We start from the raw sequence: 21,217 nt of genomic DNA, 5'->3' as shown, positions 1-21,217 counted from the left end.
CAAAAGCATATATAAGTAAGGTGTTGGCGTGCCACCTAATAAACATTTCCTGTTACTGCACGCAGCAGTCCCACTTTCCAGTCTCACAAATCTACTCCAATCCTGAGCAGCTGGTTGGAGGGGTAGGGGTAGGGGGGTGAGGGAGTTGGGGTTTTGTTTGTTTCATTGGGTTTTTTTGAAACAAACCACTAACCTTAAGACACACATGGATCGAATCATGTGGGCTGTCAGGAAAAAAAGCTACCAGTAAATAAAATTGTAGCGTTTTAGTAATAGGTCACTAAACCTGCATAGGTTGCAAAGTATTAGTTACTCACTACAGGCTCAGTGCTAGAAATCCTGATTCCTTTTGTCATTCATTTTTGAGAAATGAATAAATTTAGGCAAATCAGGAGCAGGGTAAATCTGGAGAAATTACAAAGGGGAGGAGTTCACCTTCCTGGTTATGGCTTTCAGGTCTGTCCAGGACTACTTACTCTGGTATAAAACTGAGAGCAGAAATATGATCACATACTAAGAAGTCTAATCAATTCTGGTTTCAACACTGAGCCTATTTAAAATAGATAATGGAATTGCTGTTCCTTGCTCTCTTCTCCCTGCACATTGTCAAGACAGAGGCAGTAGGTAAGTCCTTGCCTGCTCTTTCTAACCCCATGTACCAAGGTTACTTTTATTTATATACATACAGTATAGACTCTCTTAATTCTTCTATATGACAAATGGAGAATGCTTTGTTTATTTCTATGCCTTTTATTATTTATGGTAAAATATCAAGTATAGACTTTTCTAATGAATGAACGAGTGGTTTGGGTTTTTTTTACCTATAGATATTCTAGTTGTCCTCCTGCTCCAAGAAAAATCAATGATGTTTGACTTGATCTTTATAGTTAATTATATATGGAAATGTAAAAGATAGATTCTTTATCTGTAAACTTCTTTAAACTTCAAATAGCTTGTTTTAGTTTCCTACTCGTATTGCTTTGCTTTTTGTGATATAAGATGAAATTTTCACGGTTGCCTACTGAGAAAGAAAGAACAATATGTCTTTGCTGCATTAGCCCAGCAGATCCATCTATTTTTGCACTCTGGGCACTATGCATGTAAGTACACTATGCACTTACAATGACTAGATTAAATAGCGATCTATAATTAGTATTGAAAAATGCAGAAGGTATTTTTATGCTTCTATTAGATCAGCGATGCTATAACATTGATTAAATCACCTTTTCTATGTAAATATCAGCACGCAGCCTCAAAATTAAAGATAAACACTGCAGTTCTTAAAAGTAATGAAGGGTCTATTGTTTGCACTAAAATAACTAGACTGCACTGAGGGAAAAGAAGAGATACAATATTATCAGAGGTATCAGAGGGAAGCACTGCACCGAGAACCTATTAAAGAGACACACTTTTAAAGTAGATCAAGATTCAGTTGCCAGGCTTAAAGTAACAGAGGTCTGAGGTGCTCAGAAAGTGCCTCAGGAGCGCAGCCTGAGCACTGGGGAAATGAGGGGTTGGGGGGGTGGGTTTCCCACATTTTATTTCTCTGCTCTTGATTAATTCTCCATATCAATGACTCAGTAGCTTGCCTTTTCCAGATTCTTACCTGACAGTTCAAATACCTTCCCTCTTCTTTAGTCCGTACTTTAGAGATATTCTCTCTCCAGAGGCTTCCCACATGTGGTACAGGTAAATAGAAACACAAAGAACCTTTGCTCTTCCAAAGTCTACAGCTAGTGTTTGCTTGATATTGATTACTAACTAACTCTTTGCTAAATTTACTGCTCTTTTAAGGGAGTTACTACAGGATCTTGAAAGACTACTTAGAAAACCCTTATGGGCTTTATTAGATTAGCATTAATAATTAGTGCTTTAGTGGATGGAAATAAGATAGGGAACACATATACTGTCTTTTATTGAGGTTTTTTCCCAGCTGTGATTATCTCCAGTTTCTTCCCTGAGTGTAGAGGCAAACTACATAGTCATTAATGCACAAGAAGCTTGCTCTCTCCCCTACCTTCTTTTCTAAACCTTTTCCTGAAGTAGAAACTTCACAGGATACATTATGCTATGCTAAAAGCTAAACATTCCAAGAAACTTCAGCTTTTGAGAATCAGCCTAAATTATATTTTGTTATATTTGGAAAGTATATTTTTTTAAAAAAAATAAGCATTTCATTTTGATCTTACCACTTTTCAGAAGTAGCTTGAGTGATATCCACTGATCAATTCATTTAACATACCTCCACCAGGGCTGTTTTTCTACTCTAGGCAGTGTCATAATTCACCACAGTTAAACAGTCAATATAACTGATTGCTAGCCTTTCAAATTGCTTTCAGCCTTCACTTGTCTCAATAACACCTATTTTTAGAAATTATTGCTAATAGTCCTCACAAGGCTTTATAAAGAAGCAAACTTCATTATCCCCATTCTACAAAAGGGGAACAGAGACACATTGGTGCAGCCACCTGCCCAAACATCAACCAGCACCAGGAAGAGCTTGAATCTCTGTCCAGCATCTCATCCACTAACTTACATGGAGCTCAGTTAGCATATTCCATTAATAGCTGCACTTAGGCACCTCTGATGGCTTGCTTGATTCCTTTGGGAGATCAGTAACCCTCTGGTACTTCTATTAGACAGGCAGAAGAGAGGCAAAATGTCTGCAATGTTCCAACAGGAATATTCCAGACCTCTGGGAAGAGAGGTAATCAGTCTAGTGCCGGTCAGAGAACAGTTGCAGAGGACAGTAACACACATCCATCTAGAAGCTTCATGGTGGAGTTACAGTAAGCTCCAAGTGTTACTGAAAAATAATTTTAACAGGAATGGAATGAACCTCAGCATGTTTTAACCTTTTTCTTTATCACAGACCAGGACTCAGCCATGAGAGGACATTCTTCCACAGTCCACGCTCTAGTGCTCCAAAAGATTGATGCATGATAGAACATGATTCCTCTAATTTTCTATATTTCTACTTACATACTTTTAACTTTCACACACATAAAATTTACATAACCATGCTGACATTGACGTCAGCATTAATTCTCAGTCTGATGTTTCCTCTGGGCCATTCAAATACAAAGTAAAAATGGTATCTCTATAAGCAGCATTAAAAAAGGTGCTGTAACTTTTTCCATTTCCAGTTCTAATGGTATAGATTGCATACATATTTATAATTGTATTTCAAATCCATTTTAGGGTTGGCAAAATTGGGATGCTGATGCATTTAGATGCACTCTGGGATGAAAATTTTCATTTTCAGTTGTTTAAGAAAGAAGAGTAACTGCAACGTAAGACCTGTAACACAGAAAAGGCAATAAGCCACACCTGCTTTAGGCAGTAATCCATAGGTGTTTTAGGAGGTATGGATTGCCTGAATTTCTCCCTCTCCACCCACCTAATCCAACACATGATTAAATATAGTTGACAAGCTATCACTGACATTATCTGAAAGTAATTACCACGACAATCTCAGTGCAGACAGAGTCTTGATCTCAAGTTATGATCTTTATGCAGGATACATTGCTTAGGGCTTCCTTCTCTTTCTTCCTTGTAATCATTCAAGCAGCCAAAATAAATTTAAAGGCTTCTCTGGTTCTGCCTACCATCATCCATACATATCAGCGTATGGCATCAGTGCCAGATCCACCGTATGCAAGAAGAAACAAGAGCTCACATTTGTCAGGTTGCTGAGTGTGCACTGAGAGCAAGCGATACCCGCTGATACTGCTCTGTGCTCTCTCCTCTCCATACAGCGACATAAACTGCTTCAGCAGCAGAGAATTTTCTAGCTTTATCATCTGTGCTGAACCAGTAGCAGCATTTAGCACTTAATAGCTTTGAAACTCTGAAAATTTTTTACTAATAAACTTTCCCATTAAATGTGGATCCTGCAATTAAATTTTAGCAAATGAACCCTATAAGAGGGACTGTCATGGCGAACAGAAGATTAGCCATTGTCATATTCACTGTCATACTTGGCTTGCAATTGGAGGAGGTTTATGGCCGAGAGAAGAATGGACACAGACTGCTTGGCCAGGATATCTAAGGATGCAGATCCTGTAATCTCAGAGTACACTTATTTCCTTCCATAGTTTATGATAAAGGCACAAAGTGGTAAGGCGTTGTAACGATTTTATTCTCACTTTGACACCAAAATTCAGTAAAAGACAGAAAAGTGCTTGTGGCAGAGCAGCAGGTGACACAGTAGAGCCAGAGAGCAGCTCTTCACTTAGCTCTAACAATCTATTTCATTCTGGGGGACAGAGAACCAAGCCCACTGGGCAAAGAAACAAAATCGTGTATCATTGGAACACTCTTGAAAAGCAGCGACAAGACGGTATTAGTCATATATGGAATGAACTTTGAAATGTTTTTCACTTCCTACATTTCTATAGCCTGCCAGGTGTGGCATTCAGGTATATCTGTGTTGCATAAAAGGACAAATTTGTGTCAGACCAGGAATGTTTTGGTTCTCTTCACATTAGTCTATGTGCCAAGGTTATTCAAGAACATGTACTGTGCAGGCACATCCCTCTGCAAATCCTGACTTCCTCTTAAAGAGTTACACTTGTAAGCATTATAAGATCACCTTTGCTGTCTCCATCATATATCAACCCAACAACTGCCCCTCATCCCCATGCATGACTTCTGAACTGCTGAAGAGTGATTGCATATAGCATGCTTTAATTTTTTTAGGCATTTGTTTTATCTATGCAGTGCCTAGGGCAGCGTACATCCATGTGATGTAGGCATCGAGGTTCTTGGGCAGGCAATTTTTTTACTAGGCTGATGCATCCAAGGGCATCACAGATGCAAGTTCAAAAATCATTGCTCACTAGTTTGCAGCCTGTTTCTGGTGACATGCAATGAGTGGGCAATTTTCCATGCACACAGTGGACCCAATCACATTATTAATGCTCCATTTAAGGATCAGCCTGACTAGCGTGAGTACACCACATTGTCATCAATTTGTATTAACTCACTGTTTAGCTGACTCCGTGCAGAACTGCAATGTGCTGCATCACCTAGCTCTCCTCCAGCATCCAAGTCAGGGTGCCTTTCCTGCTGCTCTTCGCTTCAGCTGTGGGGGAAGGAAAGGAATATGGTATAAGCCATACATAGGAGCCATATGCAGGTAACAAGTGACATTAATTCAGCCTAAGAATTGCTTTCCTTTCTCCTATAGCAAAAGGTATCAGCATAAGAATTGGAATATCCTTTATATATTGCAGGGAATAACCCTGCAAGTTGGGCACTGTGATACTTAAGAAAACTGGAGTTGTGGTTTCTCCTAGCACTCACATTTAGATTTTGAAGACTGGAAGCTGAAAAGCACTTTCAGAGACAGGTGCTGCTGTGAAATACCTTTCTCTTAGCTGCCTAAATAATCAGCACAGACCTTTCGGTTTTGAAGACATGCTGCAAGGTCCAGTTCTTCAGCTGGGTATCTGTCTCCATGTGAACAGGTTTTTTTCCCCTGTTTGTGGCATTGCAGGAGATGCTCTGTTATGTTGCAGGATTTATCTAATGGCCTGTTATTAGCTTTTTAGTCATGTTTGTAGCCATAGGATTAATTGCCATAAACCCAGCACAAAAGACTAAAAAATGACAGTAAAGCCACAAAGTAGTTTGTTTGAATTAAATTTAAAAAATGCTAAACCAAGGATTTCTGAATTTTATTTGATGCTGCCTCTGTTGTAAACAAAGCAAAACAAAATACCCCACACAAATCACCTTAGCCCTGGATACTCATTTTTTGTTAAAGGCCAGCTTCCTTCTTTGATACAGCAAATTTATGAGGACACATATATATGACAGAGGCTGTAACAGTGTCACAGGTCACAGCTAAAAACATTTTTCCTCACTCTCTGACACAGAGGAAGTATCTTGCAAGTGTCTATAAGGCATATCTAGGATCTTCCAATCACTTTGGATTTTTTCTTTAGTTTATATGTGTTACAAACAAAGACCTCATTGAGCATATGATTTATGTATACATGTGCAAATTATAAACACTGTGCTCAAATCAGATGTGGTTACTTGTAATGCTTCACTACTATAGGAAAACTTATTTTCAAGGCTAGCTCACCATAGTATCTTGGAATGTACATCCATACAGATGTGTGCAATTATGAAAAATAAAATTTCCAGGTAAAAGTGAATAGCAAAGAGATGAATGATGGCAAACATTTGTTTTTACATGGTTAGTGATACACAAATCTAAAAGTAAACATTTGGAACTGATTTTGCCTGTCAAAGTAGTTGATCAGAACTTCCTGAGGATGTGTAATACTTAAGAATGTATAAATAGACTTACATATATCTGCTCAGTTTGTGTTCAGCAATCTCATTAATTAGAAAGACAGACTTAGATTCCACTTACTTTTAAGTTGCTTTGTCTTTTGTACTAAAGATAATAAGGTTCACAAAGCAAGTTAAAAATAGAACAAGCCCAACACTAACCAAAGCTAAAAATATACCACATGCAAAACTATTTTTTGCCTTCACCCCGCTGCAAAGCCAGCGGTTACAACAGATTTTAGGGATGGATTTGAAACTAGTGTACAATAGAGCAGTGATGAGAACTCTGACATTCAGGGCAGCCTGGGCTTTCTGAAAAGCACCAGTGCAGTGGGAGCGCTATCAGCTACGTGTCTCAGAAAACAACGAATTGTCAGTGAGGACATGGCTGAAAGAGGGTGACAAGAGATCTACAGGGACAAACAAAGGAGTCAGTCAGTGAAAGAGAGAGAAGGGATTTTAACTAAAAAGCAACAGAGGATATTCTTACTGTCTCAGTACTTCAGGCTGTCAGTGGCATAAAGGTCATTCACACTTCAAAAGATTAAATATAGTTAATAAAAATAGCTAACCGTCAACAGATAGAATTAATTCCAGCCACTTTATCCAGGACAAAACCTGTTTTAGTAACTCTTTTGTGCAGATGGGCAAATTAGAAGAGCAATTTTCAGCTAGCCTGGATACCAGTTGTCTCACGGCACTGAGTCAGAGGAGATGCGGGCTTCCAAGCAGCAACTCAGCAGGTCCAAGTAGGGCAGTAAGCAGGGAACAAGTAGGACAAAGTAGATTTAGGAATCTTTATGGAATTCAGGCAATCTGACCATGGTCCAAAGAGCTTAAGGGTCTTTTCCTAGATCACACAATAGCACACTGGCAAACTGCTAACGCCCTGGCTTCCAGCCAGAAGCACTGTCCTCCGTCTGGCTGCGTAAGTGAACAGGAGAGTGAGTTCTCAACCGAAGGAATTTTTTGCCTCAAGTTTCCAAGTTAGGCTTGATAGCTAAAACAATTGAAAACATTTACAATAAAATGAAAACAATACGTAATTGTATTGTTTTCCAGCTATTCTGGTGCCAAGAAACAGCTTTGGTCAGGAAACCAGTTGTAAATTTGACAAGGAAGAAACAGAGATAAGTGGGACTGCTCACTTGCCAAGAGAGACTCCCTAAACCGAACTGTCGTGAACTTTGTGAAGGAAGAGGAGGCCTTCAGCCTGGTTCAGGCTACTCTAAATTCAAACCCAGTAAAGTCAAGGTGACACTATAATATGGTGCATCGCCACTTAAATCAAGAATCCATAATACAACGTAAGAGCCAGATATAGTTGATGATACAGCAATTGTAAATCCAGGTGTATATGTGTACTGAATGCATATGTATACTGAATTATATTGCTTCCAGTTGTGACAGGAATGCAGATGTCTCTCTTTAATGCCAACTAGGCGAGGAGCTTTTGGGAATCCTGGCTGGCATCTAACACCATCCTGAGTGAGGTGTGAACGCTCACGGCTCAACTCACTTGTACCAGCAAGGTAGGGGAGTAGCTATGCAGCCCTCCAGGGCAGCTCATATCACACCAATGGTTTCAGCACATCAGCTACAAAAACAAATAAAAACCCCAGAACACCAAAAAACCCACTTTCTGCTGCATTTTTCTGGGCAATAAAACAAATTACAGGAAAGAGAATGGAGGAGCTGAGGTTTGTTTGAAAGAGCAGTCAGGTGAGAGAACTGCAGGATGGGATCAGATATGTACTAAGTCCCTGTAAGAAAGGGGCTTCACAGAAAGAGAGACAAAAGGCTTTGAAGCGGAATTGGCAGAAAGGTGAAGGACACGTTGTCAAAAGATGGGACAAAGAATGGATGAAGCAAGAACAGGAATTGGAGATTATGAAAGAACTATTTGAACACTGTAAACACCAGGAAGGGAAAAGGATTGTTTAGGGTGGTTCAGTGATATTTCTAGGAGTGATGGGATGCAGATAAGCAAGTGGAAAATGTAAGCTATTAAACGGGAAACATTTCCTGACAGTGAAGGCTAATAGACTGTGGAAAAGTATCCTAAGGGAAGTGACAGGATCTGCTCAGACAATTAAAACTAGACTAGACAACATACCTTAGGGTACAATCATGCTAAAACCACAGACAACTGACTGGATGTGACAAGTATCTTTCTTTCTTGCTTCAGAAATAAAGCCATAAAGCCCAGGGGGAAAAAAGGACCATTGTAAATGCAAGGTTCCTATATGTAGGGAGGAATCACACCCGACCCAAATAAAATCCAAATGCAATTTTTCCTTGTAAGTGACACAGAGTACAGCAGTTTGGTTCCTCCTGAGCAGTATCTACACAAAAGATCCTGTTCTCTAATGTTACATTACCACCAACTAAAAAAAATAATATCTAATTCACAATAAACATTAATTCATTGTTTGCTCAGGCATTCTGCAATGTTTAATTACCTCATTGTTTAAGGTTTAACAGCTTTAAGGACCTTTTTTCTTACAAACTTCTGAATTTATATCCTGTTCTACTTCACTGATACCATCCAACTTCCTAAACCACAACTGTGATAAGACCTTGATAAGAAAACACTAGTTCTTTGTTAGCTTGTAGACATTAGGAATTTTGCAGAAAACTTGCAAAAATTAAATGCTGATTATTTGGTGTACGTTGCATTCCACAGAAGAAGGGAAGAATACTCATGAGTGCTGGATGTAAGGCAGCAGTAGCCACCTGAGGGCTGGATTTTTTTTATATTTTTTTAAACTTTTTCTCCCTGTCATCTTGACATGCAGGCTGGAAGATTTTTAGTGTGCTCATGTGTCAATCACTAAGACGTGACTGAAACGCACAAGCTTATTTGAGACAACCTGCTGAACACTTATCAGTTAGTGAAAAATCAGTGGTGGCGTTGGAGAAGGATTGGACTCAAACTCAGAAATGAAAGGCTCCATAATCCATTTCTCTCCTCTGGTCTGGATACACTATGTATCAGGACCACTGACAATATGATTTGGTGGTATTTACCTTCCCTCAGTGTTTCCTGTGGTTGTCTTTGATTTTCGTGGATCTACGGTCAAGGTCTAAAAGCTCCACAACCCAACCTTGTACCCAATAAACTTACTGCACTTACTTGTAATTGTGAATCATATTGACTGTAAAATTTGATTTGCATTACAGTAATGCTTTGATATCTAAGTCATGATCACACTCCCATTGTGCAAGGCACTATACAAACCCAGAACAGTAGACCGTTCCAAGAATTTACGGTAAACAGACTGGAATACTTCACCCAACCTTGATTTCTCACCTGACAAGTTCCCTCTTTGATTTAACTCACATCCCAAAGAGTCTGAGATCAAATCTTTGCAGATAACTGTCCTCTCATGCTGCATAGGTGCTACTGTCTTTAAATATTTGTGTCCAGGTTGTTCCTGCAGTGCAACATGGTTTCTCCTGAAGGTTTATGCACATATACCTTCCAAGGAAAGACTGTGCCCAATCACGGGGTGCTGGCGCTACAATTGCTACAGCATATACTGACCTCTGGGCTAAAGCAGTTGCCAAAAATATGTCTGCAGTCACTCATTTGTGCAAACACTAACACATACAAAACATAACCAAGCATTGTGAAGATTAGCTTACCTGGTATTTGCTAGGCATTTATTGATTAAAATATTAAGGCACTTGGTGACATTCTGGGCTTGGGACTTCTGGTTTGGCTGTTTCCCAGGGGAGATGAGAAATCGCTCAGCGCTGCTGGAGATCTGGCTGCTGTCTTGTGTACACAGGCCTGGAAAAAACCCGCAACAATCAGTTTTAAAAATGGCAGGTCCTAACGCTGTTTTGAGTATGTTTGGAAGTGTGTTAAAAAACCCAAACTTTGTCAAAACCAATTTTTTGATAATTGCAAAATATTTATGGAACAACAAGTAGAAATCACTACCATTCTTCCAATACAAATGCATTATACAAACACAAAGCAATGTTGGTCACTTTTCTTCTCAATATTACTAGACTACTAAACTAGAAAGTGAGTCAACTTTCTATTTGTTTGAACAATATTTGAACAATATAAACAATTATTTATAGTGTTCAGCATAAGCATAAATTTAATTTCTGTGAGAGACAAACTGAAACAGCATAATTTTTTTCAAGATTATATTAATTGCCACAAGCTCATTCAAGCCTCCCTCTGTTGTTACAGCTAGCCACAATTTTTATCAGGGTTCTATTTCTAACGTAGTACTTAATAGATGGACGGTATTGCTATGCTACTGATATGAAAATAAAGGTGTTAAAAGCAGTTATGAGCTTTCCAACAGATGTGTTATAAAAGATCACAAATTATGGTAATTGGTACTCTAATGACAGCACTCTTCCCTAATAATAAATGGCTAATCAATTTTAGTGATTAAAATGTCTACAATTTACTAATCATAGGCAAACAGAAACCATACTATTAATCTTGATTATAAGAGGTTTTGAATTGTTATTGATTAAAGTAGCCAAGAGAATTATTCCTGTTAAAGTCCATTTAAACTTTAAAACTGTCATAAACAGCCATTGAAGCATGCTGTGATAAACAAAATATTTCTTACTTCCCTGACTAGGTCAACACATACTTCAGTTAAATCAGCTGTCTTCCTCTGAATTTCATATTTCTTCTGACAAAGTAAGATTAAGACATTCTATGGAAAAAATTTGCAACCATCTGTGTGGGATCACAGCTGCATTTGAATGAAGATTCCTCATGTCTTTTGAGAAATGGGATCCCTCATTTCTTACAATTCCTTATTGCACCAAGTAATCTTTAAAATAGTTCCTGGAACGGAGTGAGATAAGTCATCTTGCATAAGTGAATTTACAAGTGTATGAAAGGATGGCAAGTACAGAACTGATAAAAGGAGATTTATTTTAACACTACATATACTCAGATGTGGAACTTTTGCCTCAAGAAGTTGCTGAAGCCAAGGTTTCAAAATTGATTTAGAACTGCAACCCATCCAGAGTTCTAGTATTTCCTGCTAGCACAGTTTTGAGGGAATATTAACAGGTGTAAACTGATTCTTTTAAGACCAGGAGGAGATCTAGAGAGAGGACAGAACTGCCCACTGCAGGATTTTTATGCTTCTCAATAATTTGATATTAAAGCCCAGCTAGACTTGCTGGATGGTGTGCTCCATACTGCTAAGAAATCTTTAGCAACTCAAGATGTCTTCACAGCTGAAGCACTCACCTCTTACCAGTCATTGTTGTTTATATATTTAAGAAATGAAACATCTTGTTCTAATAAAACTGGGCAGACAAAACCAAGAAGTTGCCAAAAGTCTGTGTGCCCAGTCATCACTCTTGGAGGATCACAAGTTGCGAATGGTTCACTTCTGCTTTTTGGGGGACAATTTGTGCAGCTTTTAATTCATCTAATTTAGAATATCTGATGTTTTTGGTGTGGTGTTTCTTTTTTTTTAGTTGGAGGCCATTGGTGCTATCAGTCACAGAAGTGTGAACAGCCACAGTGTGAAGGTACTGCTAAACTATTTTTCCTATCACAGTAGCATTTGAATTCTATTTTGCAAAGGGCCTCATGATAGAAACGATGCAAAAATCCACACAACTCAGCATTTAATGCTGCATGATCATGTTATACATAAATGTAAGGGCTAAACATGATGCCTAAAGAAGGGTATTTTGAAGACACCACTGCTTGTGCTAACTATTCATTTTGTTTCAATCAAGGATAATCCTACAAATATAAAAGTAACTTCAATGTGTCTGGGGTTAATCACCCCAGCAATATGGGTACAGACAGCTATTTAAATTCTTCAGGACAGTTATGAAAAATCCTATGTTCTACCTAAACTACACCTTTTGTTTTAGCAGCAGCATCCACCTAGTCTGCTTGCTGCCTTGTTCATCCCTGTGTCCTGCCCAGCCCCCCATGGTACTGACTGTGCTGGGAACCGCATTTTGCTGCCAGCACCAGCACTACCCACCACTTTTTGGTTGGGTTTTTTTTTGTTGTTGTCGTTTTTGTTATAGTTTCCAAGTTTCTCTAGTTTCTAAAGCTCAGGCAACCTCAGTGGTAGTTCACTTTCTATTTTACAGCCATTTACATGTGCATGTTTTCCTCTAAAGCTTAGCAGAACATGCTTGACACAATATTTTTAAAACTACAAAAAATGATACGCTCAAAAAGTTCTTGTATTAAATTCCAACATCCAAAGACCTTTCCTTCAAAGATGTCACCAATTTTCCAAGCAAAAATATATTGACTCTTGGGTGGCTTGGCTTTAGCAAGAATTTGCAGTATACAGAAAAACATTTTTTTTTTCATCCTTAAATAGATCCTCGACAATGGCATCTAATAGACAGCACCTGCAAAGGAAACAAACAGTCACCTATCAATATTGTCACCAGAACTGTAATTTATGACAAGAACCTTAAGCCACTGAATTTTGAAGGATACAATGTGAAGGGGTCTTCAAAATGGAACATAGGAAATAACGGACATACAGGCAAGTACTGCCAAATATATTGTTATGGGATTTGTTTGTGCCTTCACTTGGAACCAACCATTCACTTCTTCTGTGCCCTGGGCAAGGTGTTAGATTTCACTACTGCTGCTTAAAAGCAAGGAAGAAAAGATAGCACCCCAATATTTCAGAAGTGAAACTTTCAGGCCACCTTCTGAACCAAGGTTTTCTGGGAACTCTGGGGGAATTACCTAGTTTTTGGATTTGGGACATGATCCTTGCTTGTCTTCGCAGAAATTGGTTCTGTGCATGTGTAGAAACAGAACTTGAGCTGTCTAGGGAACCTCTACATCAAACAACTTCTAGGACTGGGAGGCAGACAGGTATAGGGGTTTAGGACAACGGTCTGGGCAGAAGTATACAATTTCTGCTGAATGCACCTATACCCTTCATTTCTGGGTATATTATTGCCCTTTTTGACCCTTGCTTCTGCACAAAGGAGAATTCTACTGGAGAACAAGCTCTGGGAAACCCATTCAAATCAGTGGCTTGCAGTGTGTGTATTTTACTTGTTCTTTAAATAATGAGCTGCAATCTCAGATTTCAACCTGTTTTCTCTGCATGTGGAAGTCATCTCATGTGAGCTTGTTGATCAGCTACTTACTGATTCAGTAAACAGTGAATCAGTCAACAGCAATTCAGTAAACATTGAATAGTAGTTTAGAACTGTTTCACTTCCTCCACTTTTTTTTTCACTGAAAGCAATACTAATGATGATGCTTCAACAGTATTATGCAAAACTACTTTAAGGTTAAAAAAGAATCTGTTGTCCTTTTTTTTAAATTATCTGTAGATGTTGCTAAAATTCTAGATGGATTATTTTAACTGCCAAATCCCTAAAGAGGAAAGTTGCAAGTGGTAAATATTTTCCTAACTTAAAATGAAAAGGTAGGAAGGTAGACATCTGGGTAGATTTTCACAGTCAGAGTTTCTAGTTTAAAACATCAGTATTTTGAAAGACTGTAAGAAAAAGCCATGTTTTAACTTTTCACTAGTGTATGGGTTAATGACCGTCCCGTTACAGAATGATATTCTGGAATCTCCATATTACAGTTGCTACGCATAGAAATATCTTTGACACAAAAATTAATATTCATAAGGATTGGTCAGAACTCTCATCTTTCTCAGCCATGCAAAAGGATTAAGTTTTTAATCTGGGCTTTCAAAATTTCTTCCTTCTGAGGGCAACCAATTCCTGTGCTACAGTGAGTACAATTCACTAAAATGGTTATTGCTTAAATTACAGCTGCAATTAGAAGCTCTATGTGAGATTAGACTATCATTATGTTTGACGATGTGCAGATAGCAAAGGTCAGTGTCTCAAAAGTCCTACAATCTAAATAAAGCAAGCCGACAAAGATAACGTTACTCATCCATTTACAGATAAAAAAGCAAAGTAACTAAATGACTCACACAAGCTTCTAGTTCATTTGAAATTCAGAACAGAAATGAAATCTCTGGGGCTTCAATCCAGGTGAAAACAATCCTATGGAAAGAAAAGTACTGTGCTTAATGTAGAGGTCTTAGTAAGTAAATTTTTAAAATATATCCCAAATGCTTCAAGCACAGGAAGTGAGGGTGATTTATAGAAAAATATCTCCTAAGAAAATTTTGTTTTGTTGTTAACAACAGATCAAGCATCACATTAAAAAGATATAATGACTTAGATGCTTAGGCTTAAGTTGCAAAGCTACTTTAAATTAGAACAGAGTATCTTTAAATCCTGCCTAAAACAAATGTTACAGCATGGATGATAGGAGTCAAAAACAATGCTTAAAACCTGAATAACCTGTGATCTCTGATAGAGCGGGTTCTCCTAGACAAAAGATGAAGGAATACAGGGGTTTCTGAAAGGTAGAAGTAGCTCTGACTCCTGGGGTTATAATGGCAGTGAACAAATCCCTACAAATCCCCTCAGTGCAATCAAGGAAAGACAGGCTGTTACCCTGTGTTCTTCCAAACACAATTAACTGATGATGCTCCAAAGGATTTATCAACGGATGCCACAAAATCTGTAAAACCCTTACCCCAGGACAACCCAAAGTAGGGCTCTGTCCTTTTCCTCCATTTTACAAAGGAAAACAAGCATCATTGAATTGATTTTATTTATTATTATTTATTCAACTGAAGTACTGGGTAGCTCCGCCCTCCAGGAAGCGAGGCTCTACACAAGTCATTCCACTTCGCAGACCAAATCTTTAGCATAAATTTGAATCTCAGGAACATGCATCTCTCTACTGTCACATACTATCATGTCTGATCTGATATTTATTTTGTTGTAAACAATGTATTTGTCTTTCCCAGTTAAAGTAACATTAAGCACATTCCCTAAAATTGGAGGCGGAGGTCTGGGAAGCAAATACAAGGCAATAGAATTTCATTTGCACTGGGGAGTCCCAGGTGGGCAGCAGCAATACCTTCCTGGGTCAGAGCACAGCATTGATGGAGAGAAACAAGCCATGGAGGTAGGTGAGACTGTGGATTACAGCTTTTCCTCAAGAACTCTGGCCTTTAAAGATACTGTTGCACAAAAACTATTGGCTAATTCTCCTATGTAACCCCAACAGTGGAAATAAAGAATGGAGGACACGTTGCTCGCTAACCAGAACACGCAGGAAAACACGCTAGTGTTGCATGGCAGAGGCACAGAACAGACAATAAATCTGGAGTTAGATAGCCTTTTGGGAGGAGAAACATTTCAAAGCCTGTACAGTCCAATTATACTCTCACACTGCTTATTCAGATTATATATTCATTTCTGGAACTACAACTGTGAACTGACCTATGCAACCAAAACCAATATATTCTCTTCAAGGCAAGAGAAGTTGCCAGCACTGATACACATGGATTGGTGGAAGGAACCCACCCCCCCCTTTCAGACCATGATGTAAAAATCTGCCTCTTCTGCTGCACAGGCTGAAAACTGAGGGCTGCAGCAGTCCAGAGAGCACGTCCCTTTCTGAGGAGATGTCTGAAATGATACCGCTGCTGATAAATGATGTTTCAAATTATAATACACTTACTGATTGGCTCCTGCCTTGGGTCAAGGACCCCGAGCTGCTTGTCCCCAGCCTGCGAGCAGCAAAGCAGTTCTGGCCCCACTGCAGCACAGGTGCAGAGAAGTAGCCAGGCTGCACTCACAACAACAAACTGCAGAGGAAAATGAATCATATATATATATATGTATATAATATATAATTAAATAATAAAATGAAAAATAATTGGCCTTGACTCTTGTGTTACAGCTTCATGTTGTCCACATAAGAGAAGATGTTTCAGATATAACAGAAGCAAAGAAAAATGCAGATGGTGTGGCTGTGTTAGCATTCTTTATAAAGGTAGGTAGCCAAATTTCTAATTGCCCATCGCCAATTTACCAGCAATTTGGCCGAGTGATCGATTGTTAGAGTAGTCCAAGACCTAAGCCTCCCCATCTTCTGCAGACATTCAATGCCAGCACTTCGCTCCTTTACCCATTTCTATACTCTGCCTGTTGTTATCTTTTAGCCTTGTGGTTCTTTTCTGTTTTATTCATAATTAATTTAAACCAACCAGTTGTTGAGAAATGCATCATTTGGAATAAAAATATTTCCATTTCAGGTAGAAGAAGAAAATAAAAACTATGCAACTCTAATAAATGAGCTAGAGAATATAAAATACAAAGGTAAGACACTTGCATCGGTCAAAGTGCAACACGTATTTACTTCAAGCACATATACTACCAGGTAGTTCATGGTCCAATCCTGTTCTAATTATGGTATTGTGACTTGAAAGTCAAAGCCAAAAGATAAAAGTTAGTTTGCCAAGCAGTCAGAGCATCACAGGAGGGAGAAAATCTAGTCCTCTGTATTCGCAGAGAAGAACAGCCCCCCTAAACCAGAATGAGTATTCCTGCTTCTGTAGGAGGAAGTGAATGAGAAGAAACCCATGCAGCGTTAACACAAGAGGAGTGCGCAGCTTGTCCTCAGTGGGATCCTGCAGCTGGCAGTCAGGATCTCACAAGCAGCGCGGTGTGGCTGCCCCAGTCAGTGTGGGAAGCGTGCGTGGGGATGAGCTTTCCAGAGCCACGAGCAGCAGCCGCATTTGAAGACAAATGTGACCACCACCTGCAGCCATGCTTGTTACAAGCGGTGTTTCCCCCTGGTTTGTCTAGGACAAACAGCACAGATGGAGCCTTTGCCACTAAGCTCTCTTCTCCCACCTGAGGAAGACCTTGGAAGGTACTACCGGTACGAGGGCTCCCTCACCACTCCTGACTGCCATGAGGGTGTCATCTGGACAGTATTTGAGAAGCCAGTTGAACTCAGTATTTCTCAGGTAAGTCGCAAGGGGATAGCCTGGAGAATTGAACACAAACTCATTAGCTGCTCGCTTTGCTCCTATGACACACACACACACTTGCTTGACATTAGCCCAAGCATAGTCCCTAGTGCCGTTTTTTTGGCCCCATTAAATCACCTCTCAGAAAACAGCAGGAAAGGGGAAGGAAGGGGAAATGACAATGTGGAAAGAAAGCCAAAAAAACCCACAGGTAAACACTCAGCTCAGTGCTTCAGCAGCAGCACTTCCACTGCTATCATCTGCTCACTCCCCAGTTTCACTGCTTTTCTCCTATTGCCTTAAGTATCAGGATACCAGAACAGAACACTTTGAAATCCAAACTTTAAGTCTATAAGCATCAGCTTTAAGCCATGCATTTTTGTCCTATAGAGAGGAATGGGAGACTGAATCATCACTGCCTTGAAAATACAGATTGTTCAGCTAACAGAGTACATGATGAAAAAATTCAGATGTTCTGGAGTGGACTCTCAGCAATACCGCCAGCCAGCACAGCCTGGCTGAGAGCCAGCATCTGTATTTTTCTTCCTTCCCTGCAGTGCACTCATCATCACTTCAGTCACAGGGCAATGCTCAGCCACGCACAAGTCAGGAAAGCGCAGCGTGCGAGAGTGAGCATCTGCTTGCGCTGGGCCAGCATCACGCGGCAAGCAGTTAGAAATTGGAAGCAAAGAGAGAAAGCCTAGCTCTTTTTCTTCGAGTCGCTGTGACGTAATGGGCAAGGACAGGACTGTGTGCGTCAAGAGGACTGGTGTAACCAGGTCCTTGAGCTGGACAAAGCATTTGGCTCACACAGAAAGGAAGTCCTCATGACTTCGAAGGCTAAAAGAAGTCATCTGTTGGTGACCTCTGGCAATAGCCTCCATCATATCATTTCCTGCAAGGTTTAATGCATCCATACAGTTCAAAAACAGAGCAAGGCACTGCAGATTTTTAATATCATGATTTCCAGTGTTCTATGGAAAAAGGATTTAACCATCTATTTTTTTTCCTCAATGTTTGCAGATTTCTCAGTTTTCAACAGTCCACTTTGATGGGAAGAACTCAACTTACATGGCTGAAAATTTCCGGCCTGTTCAGCTTCTGAACGAACGAAAGGTGTACTGGTCCAGTGCCAGCGTCCTCGTGCCTACTGCTAAGGTTTTAGTGTTGGTCCTGATGCTTACGTACATCCTGAGTTCTCTTTGCCAATGAACACTTTGCACCTCATTCAGGGTTCTGGGCTTTTTGGAGGTGGTTGTTTTTATTGCTGTTGTTGGTTCTTTGTATCAAGTAATCTCTCTAACTACCAACTCATGAATCATATCTCAATACAGAATTTAACCTTGCCCTCCTCCAGACACTAACCGAGGACTTCTGTTGCTGCTCTTATATAAAATGAAACCCATTGCACTAAATCACAAGAATTTAAAGGAACTGTAAGATAAAGCTTTGAAGATTCAGATTTTAAAAAGCCCAAAACACTTAAAACATTGGGATGGATTATTTGCAAGCCTGTAGTTTGAACACAACACTGGAAGGACACTTTACAAGCAATACAGGGGATCTTCAAGAGGAATCTGTTCTTAAGTGCCTATGAAGGGTTTTGTTTGGAGTATGTTTACATTCAACACTGCATATCAGGAAGACAGTAACATGTGGAGTAATTCTTATAATCCCTATCTTGTCCTACATGAAGGTACAATACAGAGCAAAGAAAAAATGCTCACACACAGTTCAGCAACATCTGGGTCATCCATAGTGAAGGACATGTGACAAATTTAATCTGTACTAATGCAATTTCCCCCCTTCTTCCTTCAGAACATCTAAAGTTAATTTTTAGATAAGGATACTGGATTCTTTTCACCTAATCTACTGATTCTGGATTTCAGGTGTCTCTATTAAGCCTATTTATTCAGCCTAGTACAGCATCCTTCTCTAGCATTCTCTGCCAATATGATGTGCTAGAAAGAAAAAGAGAAGGTCAGCCACAGGTACCAGTTGCACATCTGTGGAAATTCTCTCTCTTTGGAGGGTTGCATTTGAAGCATAAGACTTAAATGATCCTTTTCAGTTTTTGTTTGCCTAATAAAATGGGATAGCTCAAAGAACAGCTCTTTCCAGAATCATGATTTCTGTTTCTAAATGTCAGTTTGAACGCCCTCCCCCCCTTTTTTTTCTTTTCATGAAAACATGCCTGCAATATTTGCATATGGTTAAGATTCATAGCTTTTTTCCAAGAAGATTGTGATTTGAACTGATTTCTTCAGATCTTATTCAATTACTTACAGAAAACCTCAATATATTGGAAAATAGTGTTTCCTTGATTTATTCCAGTTCTCTCTCTGAAGACAGACACAAGTTTTGTTTGGCTAATGCCATATAACATGTTAGATCTCCTTTTAAAATTTTAGATTTTGGCCACACCAAAATAGGATGTCATAGTATCTGACTTGTGGTTTTCTCTTTAGGCCAATGTTTGCAGAGATGACTTTATACTACAGCTATACGGCCATTTTCAGGAAAACCATAGCAGTGAGACTAACCACAGCTCATCAACAGAGAAAAAGCAGGGGGAAAAATATTTTCATATTTAACAATCAATAACATAAGCTTAAAAAATTACACATGGAAAAGCGAATTCACCTTTTTAAGTTTAGAGAAATGATTAAGACTTTGACTGTATTTTTAGCTAACAAAAAACTTTTGAGAAGCAAACAAAAACAAAGGATTAAAGTTGAACAGAGACCCATATTTTTGCTGCCTTGAGTTTTTTTCTTTTGTCCTTGCTAAAGGGGAATCCACACAACACTCATTCAGAAAAGGAATGTGACATTTCCCCCTACTTCTTCACAAGGTTTAGAGCTGGGTTTGCATTTGAGGGGGTGGGCAGGGGGAGGGATTTGCAGTATGTTGGGACATTTCTGATGTCAGCAGGCTTCTGGAGCTTTTGCTTCACATGAGTCACCCGGGTATTATTTGCACATAGCAAAATTGTTTGAGTTTGGCACCTTGCTCAGCAGAACTGGTGCAGACACCCAGCCCATCAGGTAGAGGACAGGCAGATTTCGCACAATGAAGGAAAGGGTACCATGGATTTACCCAGTGCAACTTCACCTCTGTACAAACACGCAGCTAGTTCGTTAACCAGAATAAACAGTTGCATACCTACGCATCTGTTGAACATCTCTGTGTTAGCAATTTCCATTACATCCCTCAACATCCCACAAGTAGAGAATGCTTCAAAAAATTAAGAGGAAAGAATCTTTGTTTTCATGCCGTGGTACAAAATGTAATAAATGGAAGTATTCTGAAAGACTCACATTTTATTGCTCTTTCAAGAGTTACAAGCAAGGTGGTAAACAGCACAATCACGTACAAAAGTCATGTAAGACGGGGAGCTCCTGTTTTAAAGACCAGTAATGTGAATACTTCTCAGGGTGCCTCCACTGAGGACAATGCCTTTTGCACTAAAAAAGCCCTCTGTGTCTGTTGGGATAACAACCCACCACCTTTCTCCATTTAGATTATTTATTAAATTAATGAAATTATTTTCATTTCATAGGACACTCTCTTAAGAGTGATTGGAAGAAACTGTGGATGATCCATGTCAACTATCATTTATTGCTAGTGATCAATGATAAATTATGGAGGCAACTTTTCACTAGGCTGTGCCTCAGTTTATCATGTAGATAAACATTTACAGCAGTTAGATATGATGTGGGGGAATCTTATTTGCGGTGAAATACATTAAAACATAACTAAGAGGAAGGGAAAAAAAATCTCCTGAAAAGATGGTTAGTCCTCTGTAAGCACTCTTCTGCACAAACCCCAGCATGAATCAAATCCGAACAGACAAGTATGACCATTTTTACTGAGTGAATCTGAATTTTATGCCAATGAGGAACAGGGAACTGCTACAATCTGCATCTGTGTCAGCCATCAAGATCAATCTGTTCTTTGTCAGAGGTACCTCTTTGCAACCAGGCAGACGCATTCTGTTCTGGTGCAGGATGTAACAATTACAGGACTAGCATTAATGCAGTGAATAAATA

General features: G+C 39.3%; 1 protein-coding gene across 1 annotated transcript; it reads left to right on the top strand.

Moving 5' to 3' along the window:
• Window positions 1-40: 40 nt before the first annotated feature.
• Window positions 41-20,006, top strand: CA4 (carbonic anhydrase 4). The gene is made up of 8 exons (XM_055720095.1): window positions 41-624; window positions 11,782-11,835; window positions 12,657-12,827; window positions 15,150-15,310; window positions 16,091-16,187; window positions 16,450-16,509; window positions 16,999-17,162; window positions 18,189-20,006. The coding sequence occupies exons 1-8, from the start codon at window positions 567-569 to the stop codon at window positions 18,375-18,377; spliced, it is 954 nt and encodes a 317-aa protein (XP_055576070.1). The 5' UTR covers window positions 41-566; the 3' UTR covers window positions 18,378-20,006.
• The last annotated feature ends 1,211 nt before the right edge of the window (window positions 20,007-21,217 follow it).

The sequence above is a fragment of the Falco cherrug genome, chromosome 1 (assembly GCF_023634085.1).
Source record: "Falco cherrug isolate bFalChe1 chromosome 1, bFalChe1.pri, whole genome shotgun sequence".
Classification (NCBI taxonomy): domain Eukaryota; kingdom Metazoa; phylum Chordata; class Aves; order Falconiformes; family Falconidae; genus Falco; species Falco cherrug.
Note: the sequence above shows the minus strand (reverse complement) of the source record. Positions and strands in the feature narration are given on the sequence as shown.